The 16,316-nt window shown below is 46.3% G+C and overlaps 1 protein-coding gene across 1 annotated transcript in view; it reads left to right on the top strand.

Moving 5' to 3' along the window:
* The window catches only part of LOC132101348 (1-phosphatidylinositol 4,5-bisphosphate phosphodiesterase eta-1-like), a 90,938-nt gene that overhangs the window by 45,932 nt on the left and 28,690 nt on the right, over window positions 1-16,316 (top strand). Inside the window, exons 5-9 of the mRNA XM_059506240.1 lie at window positions 1,299-1,428; window positions 2,070-2,240; window positions 3,297-3,390; window positions 14,546-14,749; window positions 14,843-14,963. Of these exons, the coding sequence (XP_059362223.1) occupies window positions 1,299-1,428; window positions 2,070-2,240; window positions 3,297-3,390; window positions 14,546-14,749; window positions 14,843-14,963 (720 nt within the window). The remainder of the gene's footprint in view (window positions 1-1,298; window positions 1,429-2,069; window positions 2,241-3,296; window positions 3,391-14,545; window positions 14,750-14,842; window positions 14,964-16,316) is intronic.

Genomic DNA, 16,316 nt, shown 5'->3' with positions numbered 1-16,316 from the left:
AATTAATATACAAACTGACTTCAACTTGGACCACTAAATAAATAGACTGCTATTGTTATGTAAGTATGAGGGATAGATTATTTAGTGTACAGGTTATTTCAAGAGCGATAAAGTGATAGAAAACCACTCATTGCGTCACAGCATCTCCTGAATGCATTATTATTTGTAAAATAGGGGCTTTATGGAGAGTGTGTATACATGGCTATAAGTATAACCACCAAGTTTATAGTTCAATAATTTAGGGAAATGAACAAGTGTCTCAGCCCTAAGGGGACTATTTGGCCAAACAGCTTATTCCTGCATGAAAAGCAAAATGTTATTGATAGCGTAAAAAAAACATCAACTTCGAAGCACATGCTGATTGATGGACTAGCATTACTCAACATTACTTACCTTCCAGCAACACTCTACATTCAGTGAAGGTAAAATAGAAAAAAACAAAAACATAAAAAAACTCTCACTGTTTTCCTTTCAGTCACAGAAGCACTGCCTCTTTCCTGCCTGTATTTACATCCATCAAGGTTCTCTGCCAACTGTCATACTTCATAAAACAAGACATCTCTTCTTCCACAGTATAGATTATCTATTTCATGACACCTTGTCACTACTAAAAAATATTCCTCCATACCCATATACACACACATTTGCATACACCCTAGCAAATGTATCAAAATTACATAGAGTATTACATAAAGAAACTTATTATCCACACAAAAAATGTCTTGCATATCATTTATTTGCGGATTGAGATCCAGCTCTTTGTTTTCAACATCTCATAACTCAGGACCTTTACACATTACGCATCAAATAAAGCAGTCCAATTGCACTCAACAGATGGGCTGATGCATTAAAACAGAGCTTTAATAATTATTTTAACTGTCAGTGTGGCTGTATTATTTATTTATTTATTTTTCGTGAAAAATCGATGAGTGCGCACTTGCATAATAAAAATTGTGTGTCTGTATGGTGTGTTTGTCAGCTATGGGATTCTCTAAGTTGTGCATTAGAGCTAATTGTGTTAAAACTCTGAGAAGAGAGAAGGATAAGGTCATCCACTCCTGATGTACACAGCCAGAAAAGTAATATAGATAATAGTGTTCCTAATCAGGTTTGTTTTGAAGAGACAGACCAGAAATTAGAAGCATACAAAATGTTCATTTTTCGATGAACCATTTCTGTTTAAACAGAGTTGCCATCCTGAAAAGCATTTGATCAAGATACATGTCAGTGTAACTTTATTCTTAGGCTTCATTGTCCAGCTTTTTCTCTGGTGGTCTTTTCTCTTAACCTTGCTGTAAGTGGATGAAGCAGACCTTCGAGGAGGCTGATAAGAATGGAGATGGTCTTCTGAATATTGAAGAGATCTACCAGCTTTTACACAAGTTGAACGTCAACTTGCCTCGCAGAAAAGTCAAACAGATGTTCCAGGTATGTGGGGAAGACTGGAACAGTGGAAGCCTTACAATGAAAAGTTTTCATTAAGTCATCAAATGTGGAATGCAAATGAAGATTTTTAGTAATATAATCAGTCTCTGTGAGTCCATATGAACACAATCTGAAGCTCACATGAGAAGTGAGCTTATGTTGATATAAATAAAGTCCAAAATTAGTATTTTTCTTGCACACTCCTCTTGTTTCCCTTCAGAAGACATTGATTCCTATGCTGGTAGTTGTATGGATTACTGTAATGATGTAGCTTTTTGTAGCTTCGCTATTTGGGAACCTATTCACTTGCCTAATGTAAACTTACAAAGATTTTTCTAAATGTATTTGTTTATGTTCATTTAAGGAAAGAAAGACATGAGTTGATAATGAGAGACTATTTGGGGGTGAACTGTCCTTTAAATATAAATGGTATCTAAGTATCATGAAATTCAGTCAGTATTTCTTTGCTTTGAACTGTGCAAAAAGGGAGGATATTGTCATAGAACAGGCATGAAGAGACAATTTTTATTTGAGGTTTTAATGTAATCTTCCTTTTTATGCATAATGATAGTAAAGGCATTTAAGGATATTTTCTCTTTGAAAACCATTATGTATCTTTGCTCTTTCTCTGCATGTGTTCACAGGAAGCAGACACTGATGACCAGCAGGGCACACTGACGTTTGAGGAGTTCACTGTCTTCTATAAGATGATGTCATTAAGGCGAGACCTCTATCTACTGCTCATGTGTTTCAGTGAGAAGAAGGATCACCTGACCGCAGAGGAACTTGGCAACTTTCTGTGTGTCGAGCAAAAGGTCAGTGTAACTGTTCCTGATCAAAACCTGCGACCTCTCACATTCGATATTGTGTCTCTTCTCATTTACCATATTTGTGTCATTCTCATCTGAAATGGAAACTTGTATCTATGGTAAATTCCAGTAGGCTAGACATGCTCCAGTGACCATGTCTGTTTATGATATTTTCATGTTTTTATGAACTTACATGATTATTGCAGAAGCTTTTTAAAATAGTGTTTTAAATGTAAATCCCATAAGCACTTTCCTGACTGATGTTCCTTAACCCCCTCTGATGTCAGGCTTTCAGGCTTCTTTTTCCTTTTCGAAGTCTTAATTGCATCTTACTATGTGCTGTCTATATAGTGAAATGGTCCAAAGATGCCTTGTCACTATTAGACAGGAGTTTAAGGTCCTTATCCATCAAGTTAAAATTGCATTTTGCATGTGAAAATAAAAACAAATAAAAAACTACTTAAGTCATCCAAGCCTTTGATAGGCTTTAGTATGGCTTAAGTTCCTCCTATTGGTTCTTACATTAAAAACCCATACAAGTATTACAGAACTACTGTAAATAACACATTATATATTTATTATGAGTATGTGTGTATATACACACTATTGTTTTACTCTGTTTTCTGTATTTCTTTTGTGTTACACCCTTTATTGTACTTCTTTCCCTATTCCAGCTCAATATTCCTGCTCCTGGGCATTCTTTAAGATTCAGAAAGTGAAAGGCTCTGCCTCTCTATCTGCCATTATAATGGCTTTCCAGCTGAGGCTATGAACAACCCCAGTGTGATGCTAAAAAAGCCTCTCTGTGCCCCTGCTCCCTCTCTCTGCCCACGCACGGGCAGTGAAGCCCTAGGGGAAGTTGTGAAAAAAGGGAAAGAGTGCAGACAAAACAGAAGGATGAAGTCATTTAGTGACAGAAAAGCCGTTTGGAGGATTTTTTGTGATCTTACTTTAAAAGGAGGTGACCCTTAGAGACCAACTGATTGACATGCTATGGATCCTATCAGGAAGAGTGACATGAGGTTGACCCTCTCTTTTCATTTCTTTTCTGCTTCTTCACAGATGTCCAATGTGACCCCTGAGTACTGTCTGGACATAATCAATAAGTTTGAAGTCTCTGAGGAGAACAAGCAGAATGGAGTTCTTGGAATTGAAGGTGAGGACTTTGTTTGGCCACACTCAGCTTTTCTTTTCCTCCCTATTTTCCTATATTTATTGAAGAAAACCTCACAGAATGTCTGAATAACTAGACTCAAACTAATGTATTCTTGATCATGTGTGTAAAAAAAAAAAAAGATAATAATAATAATATATCTAATTATGCTGTAACCAAACATTAAAGGGATAGTTCACCCAAAAATAATTTTTGTTATCATTTACTCACCCTCATGTCGGTCCAAACCTGAGTTCCTTTCTTATGCTGAACATAAAATAAGATATTTTGAAGAATGCTGATAATCAAACAGTTGATGGTTGATGGATATTATTTTTTCAACAACTGTTGAAAGAAACTTATACAGATTTGGAATGACTTGAGGGTGAGTAAAACGATGACAACATAAACATTTTTGGGGTCAACTGTTCCTTTAAGGTCCAAACTAATCTCAGAACAGAACAGGCTGTTCTTCTGGATCTTAAAGTTACTGTGTGTGTGTGTGTGTGTGTGTGAGTGTTTTGTGAAACTTCATCTGATCTTTTTGGGGCTTTATTGATTGGGTCCATGAGCACTGTCCACTGACAGTGAAGCACTGGCCACCCCATTTTCTCTTAAGCTAAATAAGACACAGGGGATCAGTTCAGCTTGGCTTCCTGTTAGAGCAAAGCTGGTGAAACTGATTGATCCTGCCTGCTGTGAGTGAGCCTTAATAATCCTCTGGTCAGAGCAGACTATGGACTATCATCTATCTATATATCTGTCTATCTTTCTGTCTGTCTGTGTTTTGGTCATTTAGATCACAAGTAGACGAGGGAGACATATTTCTGTTTATACCTGGCATTTTAATCCCTCTCTTTTTGACCACTTTCCTGATTTATTTGAGGGGAGGGTGTATCTATGAGCAGGTGTATGTATGGACCTTTTCTGATCTTTTAATTTAGTATTGCGAAATAAGCTTGTGCAATATACATAAAAAGGAGACAATGGAACATGACACAATTGGCATCAGCTTTTGTTATAACCGCAGAACTAGAACTTTGTGCTAGAGTCAGGACCAGTTGAAGAACATTGTGCTTTTTACATCTTTTCGTCTTCAAACCAAACTTATGATTTAAGCCGGCAGTTTAAATCCCATCTGTTTAAAAATTAGGTCAGTAGGCAGAGAGCAGGCAATCTTTAATAGCTGTTCCTACATAATTGACCACATGAGCATCTACACTGCGAAAACAATCCAGTCAAATGTATTTTCAACTACCTCTGGAAGTGGCCAGAAGTGAACAATCTCAAAACATTTCAGATCCCATTTACACCTTTATTAAGTATCGTCCACATGATTGGATTGTCAAAAACATATCTAAATACCAAACGTACACATGGCCTATATAACTGTCCTCTTTATATATGGTATTTACTGCAAATTTGCCATAGTGTTTTTTTATGTGTGTGTTTTTTTTTTTTATGTGTGTGTGTCGCTTCCATAATTGAATGTATGATGTGTTTCTTAGTGACTTGTTTTCCATTAGTGGCTTGTCAAGCTGAAACTAATTTATTCAGCACACATCTGCTGCATACCACTCGCACAGAGCTCTTTTTGTCTTAAAACTGCATTTTCGAAACACAACAAGACATTTAGGCTTTTAAAAAGTCACTGGAATGATCTCTTCAGTTGTTGCACTCTGCGATTTTGCCATCACCCCTTTTGTCTTTGATTGAGTTGATTGTGTAAGTGTCACAAGGTGACGATCTTTAGGGGCGGAACCAAAATTCGGGAAGTTTGGTTCCGCCCGGAAGCGTTTCCGCCCGGACCGGAAAAACAGAACACCGGAACTTCCGGTAGCGCCGTAAGAAGGAAAATCAGGGAATTCGATGCACCTGTGCCTAGTTAGGGACAGCGGTTGGTGATTGGAGGATACGCTGGACAAGGCAGTACTTAAGGCCAAGTTATTTCCCAGTCTGGGAAGCTCTTTTTGGTGTGTGTGAAGCACTGGGTTGTGCCCGTCTTGGTACGCTGCTGGTAGCTGTCTAACTCTCTCTCTCCCTCAGGCTGGAATTGTATGATTGTGAAGACATCGCGAACCTTAAAGGTTGAGAAGTGAACAGATTATACGGCGAACTGAGACGACGTGAAAAAGGGGATTGGAAGTGGCATTGATGTGAGTACTAAGAGCCAGTCGAAAGTGCCCTGTATATTGACCTGGCGTTGTGTAGATCTCTCCAGGAGGAGGAGGGCGGCCCTACCCCTAATATAGTGTGGTGGGAGAGCCGAAGGAATACTTATTGAAGTAGTCACAACGACGACATCACCAGCTAGGCCGCATATTCCATCGCCAGATCCGAACCAAGCGAAGTGAAGGAAGACGGGTGTCCTTTCCGTACACTGAGTGTGGTGGGTGAGTCTTCGTGCTGTGAAAACCTATAATTTTGACGTGGTGCTGTATATTGCTGTGGGCTGCTGTGTATTGCCGTGTGTCCTGTCAGATAAACCCCCGCCTTCACGCACTTCGGCGTGGGAGGACAAGGAGATTGCTGGTCCTAGCCTAGTTCAGTACAGTATATGTTGTGAGCGTGCTTCAGATCTCCGGAGATAGCACGGTACGCTGTGTCCAGCCCAGAGGTGAAAGCCATCCAAAGCAGAGTAACTGTGTTTTGTGTCCAAGTTGATACCTGTGGAGAGGAAAGGAAAGAGAGTGAGTAACACAAGGAGAAACAGAGGAACCCTGTACTTACAGTACGCTGTGTCCAGCCCAGAGGTGAGAGCCATTTAAAGCAAACTAACTGTGCTATTGTGCCCAAGTTGATACCTGTGGAGAGAAAAGGAGAGAGAGAGTGAATAACACGAGGAGGAATAGAGCGAACCCTGTACTTACAGTACGCTGTGTCCAGCCCAGAGGTGAGAGCCATTCAAAGCAAACTAACTGTGCTATTGTGCCCAAGTTGATACCTGTGGAGAGAAAAGGAGAGAGAGAGTGAATAACACGAGGAGGAATAGAGCGAACCCTGTACTTACAGTACGCTGTGTCCAGCCCAGAGGTGAGAGCCATTCAAAGCAAACTAACTGTGCTATTGTGCCCAAGTTGATACCTGTGGAGAGAAAAGGAGAGAGAGTGGGTAACACGAGGAGAGACTGAGGAAACCTGTACTTACGCCGCTGCCTGTGGAGAAAGAGAAAGCGAGTGAGCACCCAAGGAACGAACTGTGTGAACCAGTACTTACTGTGAGCTGTAATCAGCGAAGAGGTGAGAGCAGAACCAAGCTGAACTAACTGTGCCTGTGTGTCCCAGCCGTTGCCTGTGGAGAAAGAGAAAGCGAGTGAGCACCCAAGGAACGAACTGTGTGAACCAGTACTTACTGTGAGCTGTAATCAGCGAAGAGGTGAGAGCAAAACCAAGCTGAATTAACTGTGCCTGTGTGTCCCAGCCGTTGCCTGTGGAGAAAGAGAAAGAGCCCGTTGCCTGTGGAGGAAGAGAAAGAGAGTGAGCACCTCGAGAACGAACTGTGTGAACCAGTACTTACCGTGAGCTGTATTCAGCGAAGAGGAGGAAGAAGGAGGGCGCTACGGATACCTAAGACTCAGGCCGGGGCCCGAGTCCCACGCCCCGGATCCCCGTGGCCCCCTTGCTCCCTGACCTCTTCCCGGCCATAGCCCATCTGGAGGGCCGAGTCAGAGTTTAGTTTTAATTGCCCTTTCCCTATTCCCCAAGCTATTTTTAGATATTTAAATAAAGATTGTTTTATCACTTACTTGTTCTCGTGTTGTTTGGCCATTGGGTCGGGTTTGGGGACCTCCTCGAGGTGGAAGTTGAGAAGGGGTGTGGCTTAGTTAAAGCATAGCCAGCCCCTGGGTGTGACAGATTTGGCGTAGTCGGCAGGGTTTCCACCTCGAGTTGAGTAACCAAGGTCGTCCAATGACCGACAACGCGGGGCTTTCAGCCCAACCCCGTGCCATGCCCGTTTTTATGGGGAGCCCCTGGATTCAAAAATATGGGGGGACAGAATCCGAGGTACGATTGTCTGAATGGAAGGCTCAACTAAAGTACTTGGCCGACCTACAGGGCCTTAGTGCAGCCCAGCGGCTTCAATTTGTGTTAAACTCCCTGGATGGAGAAGCGCGGCGAGAGGTGCATGCCGCCCCCGAAGCCGTTAGAGCCAACGCCCAAACCGTGTTCCAGTTCCTCACTGAACAGTATGGTGACCACACCCCCGTAGCTGTCCTTCGCTCCCAGTTCTTCAATTGTAAGCAGGGCCCCCGCCAACCGATTAGAGCTTTCGCCCTGAGGTTGCGAGAGCAATTCGCCCGACTACAGACCCGTCGGGACCACGGGTTGGGAGATGGAGAGACTCTATTGCGGGACCAGTTTCTTCTGGGGTTGAAGGAGGGTCCGGTGAGACAGAGCCTACGTATCCAGTTTCGAAGGGACCCGGGTCTTACGTTCGAAGATCTGAAGAAAGAGGCACTGGCCCTGGAAGGTGATGAGACTGAGGTGAGTGGTTCCCCAGTGTGTGCGGTTGTCAGTGAAGTAGCACCAGCACAACCCGGAGGCCCTGACTGGAAGCAAGCACTGAAGGCTGAACTTTTGAAAGATGTCCGCGATCAGATGTCTGAACTGTCTAAAGCCCTCGTAGGAGAATTGCGCCAAGGACGGGCGCGGGAGGAACCACGGCCGGCGCCCCGAGACCGAGTGTACTCAGAGGGAGGCCGAGAGCCGTTCAGGCGCCCGAACCACTTTAACCGGCCCCGTTTCGAATGGGACGAGCAAGGGCGACCCATCTGTAACCGCTGTGGCAAACCAGGTCACTATAGCCGTCAGTGTGGGCCCCGCAGGGCGTCAGAAGGGGGTTTTTAGGTCGGCCGGCCACTGTGGGTCGTGTGGCCGGGACCCCTCGAGAAGACCCTGGAAGAGGATATGGCTCTAGGAGCCAGATGATTGGGCGTAGCCCCGTGGCGAAGGTGAGAGTGTGCGGCAAGGAGATTCAATGCCTGGTAGACACAGGCTCCCAAGTGACGTTGTTTGCTGAGAGTTTATCCGAAGAAGTGTTTGGGAAACAAGGGGCACCAGGGGCGGAGGCCCCCTGGCTTACTCTGAAGGGCGCAAACGGCCTCGACATCCCATATATTGGCTACCGATTGACGGACCTAGAGGTTCACGGAGTGATGGTCCCCCAGAAAGGTGTGATTATCGTGCAAGACCATTGTCTGGGTGCACATCGAGCCCTGTTGGGCATGAATGTCCTCGCTGATTGCTGGGAAGAGCTATTTCGGGCTAGGCCCGTATCGAAGATACCACCTGCAGAGAGGCCCAAGTGGGAGTGTGTGGTAGCTGACTGTCGAAGGGTGCAAATGAGCCAAGTCCGCAGGGAACAGGAAGAGGTAGGAAGAGTGATGTGTCGTTTTGCTTTGTCTGTCCCCGCAAAAAGTGAGGCTGTTGTGTGGGCGCGAGTACCGCCCCGAAGAGCGGGCCCAGAAGAGTGGGTGCTGGTGGAGCCCCATGTGGATTGTCCACAAGTGGAAGTGGCACGAGGATTATCGACGGTCCGGCGGGGGAGAGTCCCCGTGAGGATACGGAATGTACATCCATACGCGGTGCAACTACATCGGCACCAACGATTAGCCCGTCTGACAACGGTTACATCCCACCAAGTAAGGGAAGAGAGGGATATTAGTTTTCGTCAGGTGTGCCCCACTGTCATCGAGGTGGCCCTGACACAAGTAGACACCCCATGGGGTGGTATGGAGAGGAGTGTGCCGAGCCACCTGGCGGGTGAGTCGTTACAAGGGGAGGATTTAGAGCAAGCACAGACACAGAAGTTACAGGCCCTCCTTCGGAGATGGCAGCATGTGTTCGCCACCCACGACGAAGACTACGGATGCACCCAGGTGGTACAACATCATATACCTACCGGGGATGCAGGGCCCAGCCGGGAGAGGTATCGCCCAATTCCGCCCACTTTGTATACCGAGGTACGTACACTCCTGCAAGGCATGCTGAAGCAAGGAGTTGTTAGGGAAAGCAGCAGCCCGTGGGCGGCCCCCATAGTGCTGGTGCAAAAGAAGACGGGGGCTTGGAGATTCTGCGTGGACTACCGTAAGCTGAACCTCGTGACTAAGAAAGACGCTTTCCCTTTGCCACGGATCGAAGATTCGCTTGCCAGCCTCACGCAGTCGGCATGGTACTCTACCCTAGATTTGGCCAGTGGCTACTGGCAGGTGCAGGTGGCCGAAGCAGACCGGGAGAAGACTGCCTTTACAACCCCGTTTGGACTATTTGAATGGGACCGGATGCCTTTCGGGCTCTGTAACGCTCCGGCCACCTTCCAGCGGCTGATGCAGCGGTGCTTGGGAGGTCAGTTAATGGAGTCAGTATTAGTTTACCTGGATGATGTGATTGTCTACTCCCCAGATTTTGATTCACACCTGAGGCACCTCGAGGAAGTCTTTCGGGCCATGGAGAAGTACGGATTGAAACTACAGCCCAATAAGTGTCACTTACTACGGAGAGAAGTCAACTTTCTGGGCCACGTGGTCAGTGCGGCTGGAGTGTCCGTCGATCCTGGAAAGGTATCGGCCGTGAAGGACTGGAAGGCCCCGAGGACAGTGAGGCAAGTGCGATCCTTTTTAGGATTTGTGGGATACTATAGGCGTTTCATAAAGGACTTTTCAAAAATTGCTAAACCCCTTAATCAGTTGCTGGTTGGCACAGGTCGTAACCGGGGCCGGGGGTCGCCCAACGTAGACTGGGATGCAAATTGTGAGTCGGCGTTCCAGACATTGAAGCAGGAGCTGCTACAGGCCCCTATCTTGGCATACGCAGATTTCACAAAACCATTCCTTTTGTATACAGATGCCAGCAATCTCGGGCTGGGAGCGGTGTTGGCTCAACGGCAGGACGGAGTTGAGAGGGTCATCGCGTACGCCAGCCGGAGCCTCCACCCAGCCGAGAGGAACGATGCGAACTATAGTTCTTTCAAATTGGAGCTGCTGGCGTTGAAGTGGGCCCTAAGTGAGAAATTTAAAGACTACCTCTGGGGTGCCAAGGTGACGATCATTACAGACAATAACCCATTAGTACACTTACAGACGGCGAAGCTGGGAGCCGTGGAGCAGCGGTGGGTGGCCCAACTGGCCAACTTTGACTATCAACTACAGTACCGACCAGGGCGTGAACACACGAACGCGGACGTCCTCTCAAGGCTGCCCGAAGCGGAAAGCCCCGGAGGGGCCAGCCCGGAGGAGGGCTATATGGTAGGAGCAGTAGAGGCACCAGGCAGCAGACAAGAGGCCGTGCCTGAGAACTGGGGATGGGATCCCCGTCGGTGGAGGGAGAGACAGGCCAGGGATCAAGATGTGCGGCTGGTAAGAGAATGGCTGGAACAGGGCCGACGGCTGACGCCAGCGGAGAGGTTAGCCCAGACGGATACTGGGAGGAGGCTGCTGGGGCAATGGGACAGGCTGGAGCTGAGAGATGGCGTTTTGTGCAGAAGGGTCAGTGACCCGAAGTTGGGCGAAGAAGTACGCCAGATCGTGGTACCCGCAGATGAGGTAACGGCTTTAGTTTCGGCGTACCACAACCAGTTGGGGCATCAGGGACAGGAGAGGACCGTGTCCCTGCTTAGGAGATTCTTCTTTTGGCCCGGGCTAGAGGCATCGGTGCACGCCCTAATTCAAGCTTGCCCGAGATGCATATTGTTTAAGTCCAGACGGGAGGTCCGAGCGCCAATGGTACCCATCCATGCGAAGGCCCCCCTTCATATCATGGCTATGGACTTCTTGACACTGGGCCGACCACGAGATCGCTACCAGAACATCTTGGTAATAACGGATTTGTTCACAAAGTACGCTTGGGCTATCCCCACCCTCGACCAGACTGCAACCACCACCGCTACAGTTTTATGGCGGGCCGTCTTCCAGACGTTCGGATGCCCGGAGTTTCTGCACTCCGATCAAGGAGCCAACTTTGAGTCCAGGGTAATTAGAGAACTATGCCAGTTGTACGGTTGCACGAAAACTCACACCACTTCGTATCATCCTCAGGGGAACGGCGGCTGTGAGAGATTCAATCAGACCCTATTGGGGCTGCTGGGGACCTTGGACCAACAACGGCAGGACGATTGGGTGAGTGCCTTGCCAAACCTCCTACAGGCCTATAACAACAGTATACATAGTACTACGGGTTACGCTCCCACTTACCTGATGTTTGGCAGACACATACGAATGCCTACTGACCTGGTCCTAGGAGTGATAGCCGACCAAGAGGAAGCAAGTGTAACGGAGTGGGTGGGGCGCCATCACCAGCGCTTGCATTTCGCCTACGAGCAGGTGTCGAAAAGGATACAGACGGCAGGAGAGAAAAGTAAGCGGTTGTATGATCGGACTGCTAGAGAAGCCCCTCTACTGCCAGGAGAGAGGGTGTTGGTGAGAGATAATCGGCGGCAGGGGAAGGGGAAACTGAGTGACCGTTGGGAGGCCACCCCTTATGTAGTCTGCCGGCAGCAGAGGCCGGGGCAGCCGGTCTATACCATCCGGCCAGAAGGGAAGTCAGGCCCCGACCGTGTGGTGCACCGGAACATGATTCGCCCATGCCCTAACTACCCTGAAGCCGTGGAAGAAGTCCCCACGGAACCTGTACCAGCGGCCCCCTGGATTGAAGGTTGGGCTGTGGTACCAGGGAGACCCGTGGTGGCACCACCCCCGATCGCCCCGAGAGAACCAGAAGCAGCCCCTGAACAAGCTGAGCCCGATTCACCAGTGAGACGATCCCAGCGAGAGAACCGAGGCCGACCCCCTGCCCGCTATGGGGAGTGGACAGCCCGAGGACGTTCTAGGGACTAGAACGGATTGGCGGGGGAGGATGTCACAAGGTGACGATCTTTAGGGGCGGAACCAAAATTCGGGAAGTTTGGTTCCGCCCGGAAGCGTTTCCGCCCGGACCGGAAAAACAGAACACCGGAACTTCCGGTAGCGCCGTAAGAAGGAAAATCAGGGAATTCGATGCACCTGTGCCTAGTTAGGGACAGCGGTTGGTGATTGGAGGATACGCTGGACAAGGCAGTACTTAAGGCCAAGTTATTTCCCAGTCTGGGAAGCTCTTTTTGGTGTGTGTGAAGCACTGGGTTGTGCCCGTCTTGGTACGCTGCTGGTAGCTGTCTAACTCTCTCTCTCCCTCAGGCTGGAATTGTATGATTGTGAAGACATCGCGAACCTTAAAGGTTGAGAAGTGAACAGATTATACGGCGAACTGAGACGACGTGAAAAAGGGGATTGGAAGTGGCATTGATGTGAGTACTAAGAGCCAGTCGAAAGTGCCCTGTATATTGACCTGGCGTTGTGTAGATCTCTCCAGGAGGAGGAGGGCGGCCCTACCCCTAATATAGTGTGGTGGGAGAGCCGAAGGAATACTTATTGAAGTAGTCACAACGACGACATCACCAGCTAGGCCGCATATTCCATCGCCAGATCCGAACCAAGCGAAGTGAAGGAAGACGGGTGTCCTTTCCGTACACTGAGTGTGGTGGGTGAGTCTTCGTGCTGTGAAAACCTATAATTTTGACGTGGTGCTGTATATTGCTGTGGGCTGCTGTGTATTGCCGTGTGTCCTGTCAGATAAACCCCCGCCTTCACGCACTTCGGCGTGGGAGGACAAGGAGATTGCTGGTCCTAGCCTAGTTCAGTACAGTATATGTTGTGAGCGTGCTTCAGATCTCCGGAGATAGCACGGTACGCTGTGTCCAGCCCAGAGGTGAAAGCCATCCAAAGCAGAGTAACTGTGTTTTGTGTCCAAGTTGATACCTGTGGAGAGGAAAGGAAAGAGAGTGAGTAACACAAGGAGAAACAGAGGAACCCTGTACTTACAGTACGCTGTGTCCAGCCCAGAGGTGAGAGCCATTTAAAGCAAACTAACTGTGCTATTGTGCCCAAGTTGATACCTGTGGAGAGAAAAGGAGAGAGAGAGTGAATAACACGAGGAGGAATAGAGCGAACCCTGTACTTACAGTACGCTGTGTCCAGCCCAGAGGTGAGAGCCATTCAAAGCAAACTAACTGTGCTATTGTGCCCAAGTTGATACCTGTGGAGAGAAAAGGAGAGAGAGAGTGAATAACACGAGGAGGAATAGAGCGAACCCTGTACTTACAGTACGCTGTGTCCAGCCCAGAGGTGAGAGCCATTCAAAGCAAACTAACTGTGCTATTGTGCCCAAGTTGATACCTGTGGAGAGAAAAGGAGAGAGAGTGGGTAACACGAGGAGAGACTGAGGAAACCTGTACTTACGCCGCTGCCTGTGGAGAAAGAGAAAGCGAGTGAGCACCCAAGGAACGAACTGTGTGAACCAGTACTTACTGTGAGCTGTAATCAGCGAAGAGGTGAGAGCAGAACCAAGCTGAACTAACTGTGCCTGTGTGTCCCAGCCGTTGCCTGTGGAGAAAGAGAAAGCGAGTGAGCACCCAAGGAACGAACTGTGTGAACCAGTACTTACTGTGAGCTGTAATCAGCGAAGAGGTGAGAGCAAAACCAAGCTGAATTAACTGTGCCTGTGTGTCCCAGCCGTTGCCTGTGGAGAAAGAGAAAGAGCCCGTTGCCTGTGGAGGAAGAGAAAGAGAGTGAGCACCTCGAGAACGAACTGTGTGAACCAGTACTTACCGTGAGCTGTATTCAGCGAAGAGGAGGAAGAAGGAGGGCGCTACGGATACCTAAGACTCAGGCCGGGGCCCGAGTCCCACGCCCCGGATCCCCGTGGCCCCCTTGCTCCCTGACCTCTTCCCGGCCATAGCCCATCTGGAGGGCCGAGTCAGAGTTTAGTTTTAATTGCCCTTTCCCTATTCCCCAAGCTATTTTTAGATATTTAAATAAAGATTGTTTTATCACTTACTTGTTCTCGTGTTGTTTGGCCATTGGGTCGGGTTTGGGGACCTCCTCGAGGTGGAAGTTGAGAAGGGGTGTGGCTTAGTTAAAGCATAGCCAGCCCCTGGGTGTGACATAAGGTTGTAACAGCTGATATTTTAGCAGTGCATTATTATTAGTCATTTGCCTAAATTTTAAGATTTTGGAAAACCAGTTGCATGTTTTGTTTTTGGCTTGTTTTTGATTCTGCAGCACTATATAATATACGGCTCAAATAAGCAAAAAATATACAGCTGTTTTGGGTTTGCTTTCACTATCTAGGGTTCACCAACTACATGCGGAGCCCAGTCTGTGATGTGTTCAACCCTCAGCACAACGAGGTCAATCAAGACATGGATCAGCCTCTGTGTAACTATTTCATAGCCTCTTCCCACAACACCTACCTGACTGGAGATCAACTGCTGTCCCACTCAAAGACGGACATGTATGCTTGGGTTCTGCAGGCTGGCTGCCGCTGTGTGGAGGGTAAGAGATAACACGTGTGGATATATGTCTAATTTATATTTTGTAAATCAATTATTTATAGAGCCTTGTTTGTGACTATGCTTTGTGTTACAGTGGACTGTTGGGATGGTCCAGACGGGGAGCCTATGGTCCAACACGGTTACACACTGACCTCCAAGATCACCTTTAAATCTGTCATTGAGACCATCAACAAATACGCCTTTGTAAACAATGAGTGCGTACTTCCTCCTCTCTTTTGCTTTTGTTTTCTCTTTTATGATAGTTGCTTATGATCAGTCATTAGTCGATGTCAGGAAATCAATCATCATTTTCTTTGTAGCTTTTCGAAACTATCCCTGGTGGGCATACTAAAGCCATTTAAAGCTCATTTAAATAAACCATACTCTATGTTCACTTTTTAAAAGTTTTAAAGTAATTTTAAATTTAAAGTAAGGAACAATACTTTGATGTACACACGAGCTAACGACAGTTTAATTATACTACTAAAAATGTTTAGTTATTAGACCTAAAAAGTATATATTCTTAAAGTTTAAAATATTATTTTAGAAAAAAAATTAATCAAACTGTTTTTTTTTGTTTAGTTTTTTTAATAATGATAATAAAAGATTAAATAACAAATGTTTAACTTGGTGGAATCATGTGACAACAAGGTAGCATACTACCATTGAAACATTTGTCATCACATATTGCATACCGCCTTACATAATACTTAAAAAATAGTACTATAATAGATAATATGCAGCAAGCATTAAGATAGTTTTCCATTAAACATTACAATACAGCTTCATAATAAAAAATTGTTTAGTGCCCCCTAAAAATACTACACATTTCAGTAATCATCTTCTCAAGGGAATGATATGTGTGTTCATCTTTGTCTGCTATCTGTTTTCTGTTGTAATAGACTGTTAATTTAGAAACAATTCAGATGAGCTTGCAGCCCCTATGTTTGCTTTCTCTTACTATTACCAGACAAGGCATCCAGTGAGGTGCATGACAAAAAAATTATATCTAATTTGTAGTGGAAAATTGTTTTGTTTATCACCATGAGGATAAGTACAGTAATAGCTGAAGAGATCTTCCTGTACCAGAGCCTGGATGCTCCTAGAAAGCTACCTGTCTGTTTCTTTAATGGTTTTTATCATTAAACAGCCACCTGTTTCAGCTAATGGCTCAACATAATGGAGCAAATGAGCCTTTTAGCACATGCACATCACATGCAAATTACACTCACCAAATCCCATGACACCTACTGAGACAGCATTCCCATCACTGTAGCCCTACAGGGCATCTTTTTATCTTTCCACTTCCCACTTTCATAGTATTTTTTTTCATGGTGAGTGTACATGTATGTGTGGTTTTGTGTGCGAGAGGAGGGTTTCCCTGATTCCTAGGTATCTTACATTCAGGTATAGCTTGTCTGAATCTAATTCTGTCATTTTCACGGAGCACTCCATTATTATTATTATTATTATTATTATTTGTTTTTTTTTTACACTGAAATTTCTGAGATCACACTTTTTTGCATCACATGCAGTCATCAAATTCACAACATATCTTTTTCTTAATG

This window comes from Carassius carassius, chromosome 23, assembly GCF_963082965.1.
Source record: "Carassius carassius chromosome 23, fCarCar2.1, whole genome shotgun sequence".
Lineage (NCBI taxonomy): Eukaryota > Metazoa > Chordata > Actinopteri > Cypriniformes > Cyprinidae > Carassius > Carassius carassius.
The sequence above is the reverse complement of the archived record's forward strand: the minus strand, read 5'-3'. Positions and strand labels throughout refer to the sequence as shown.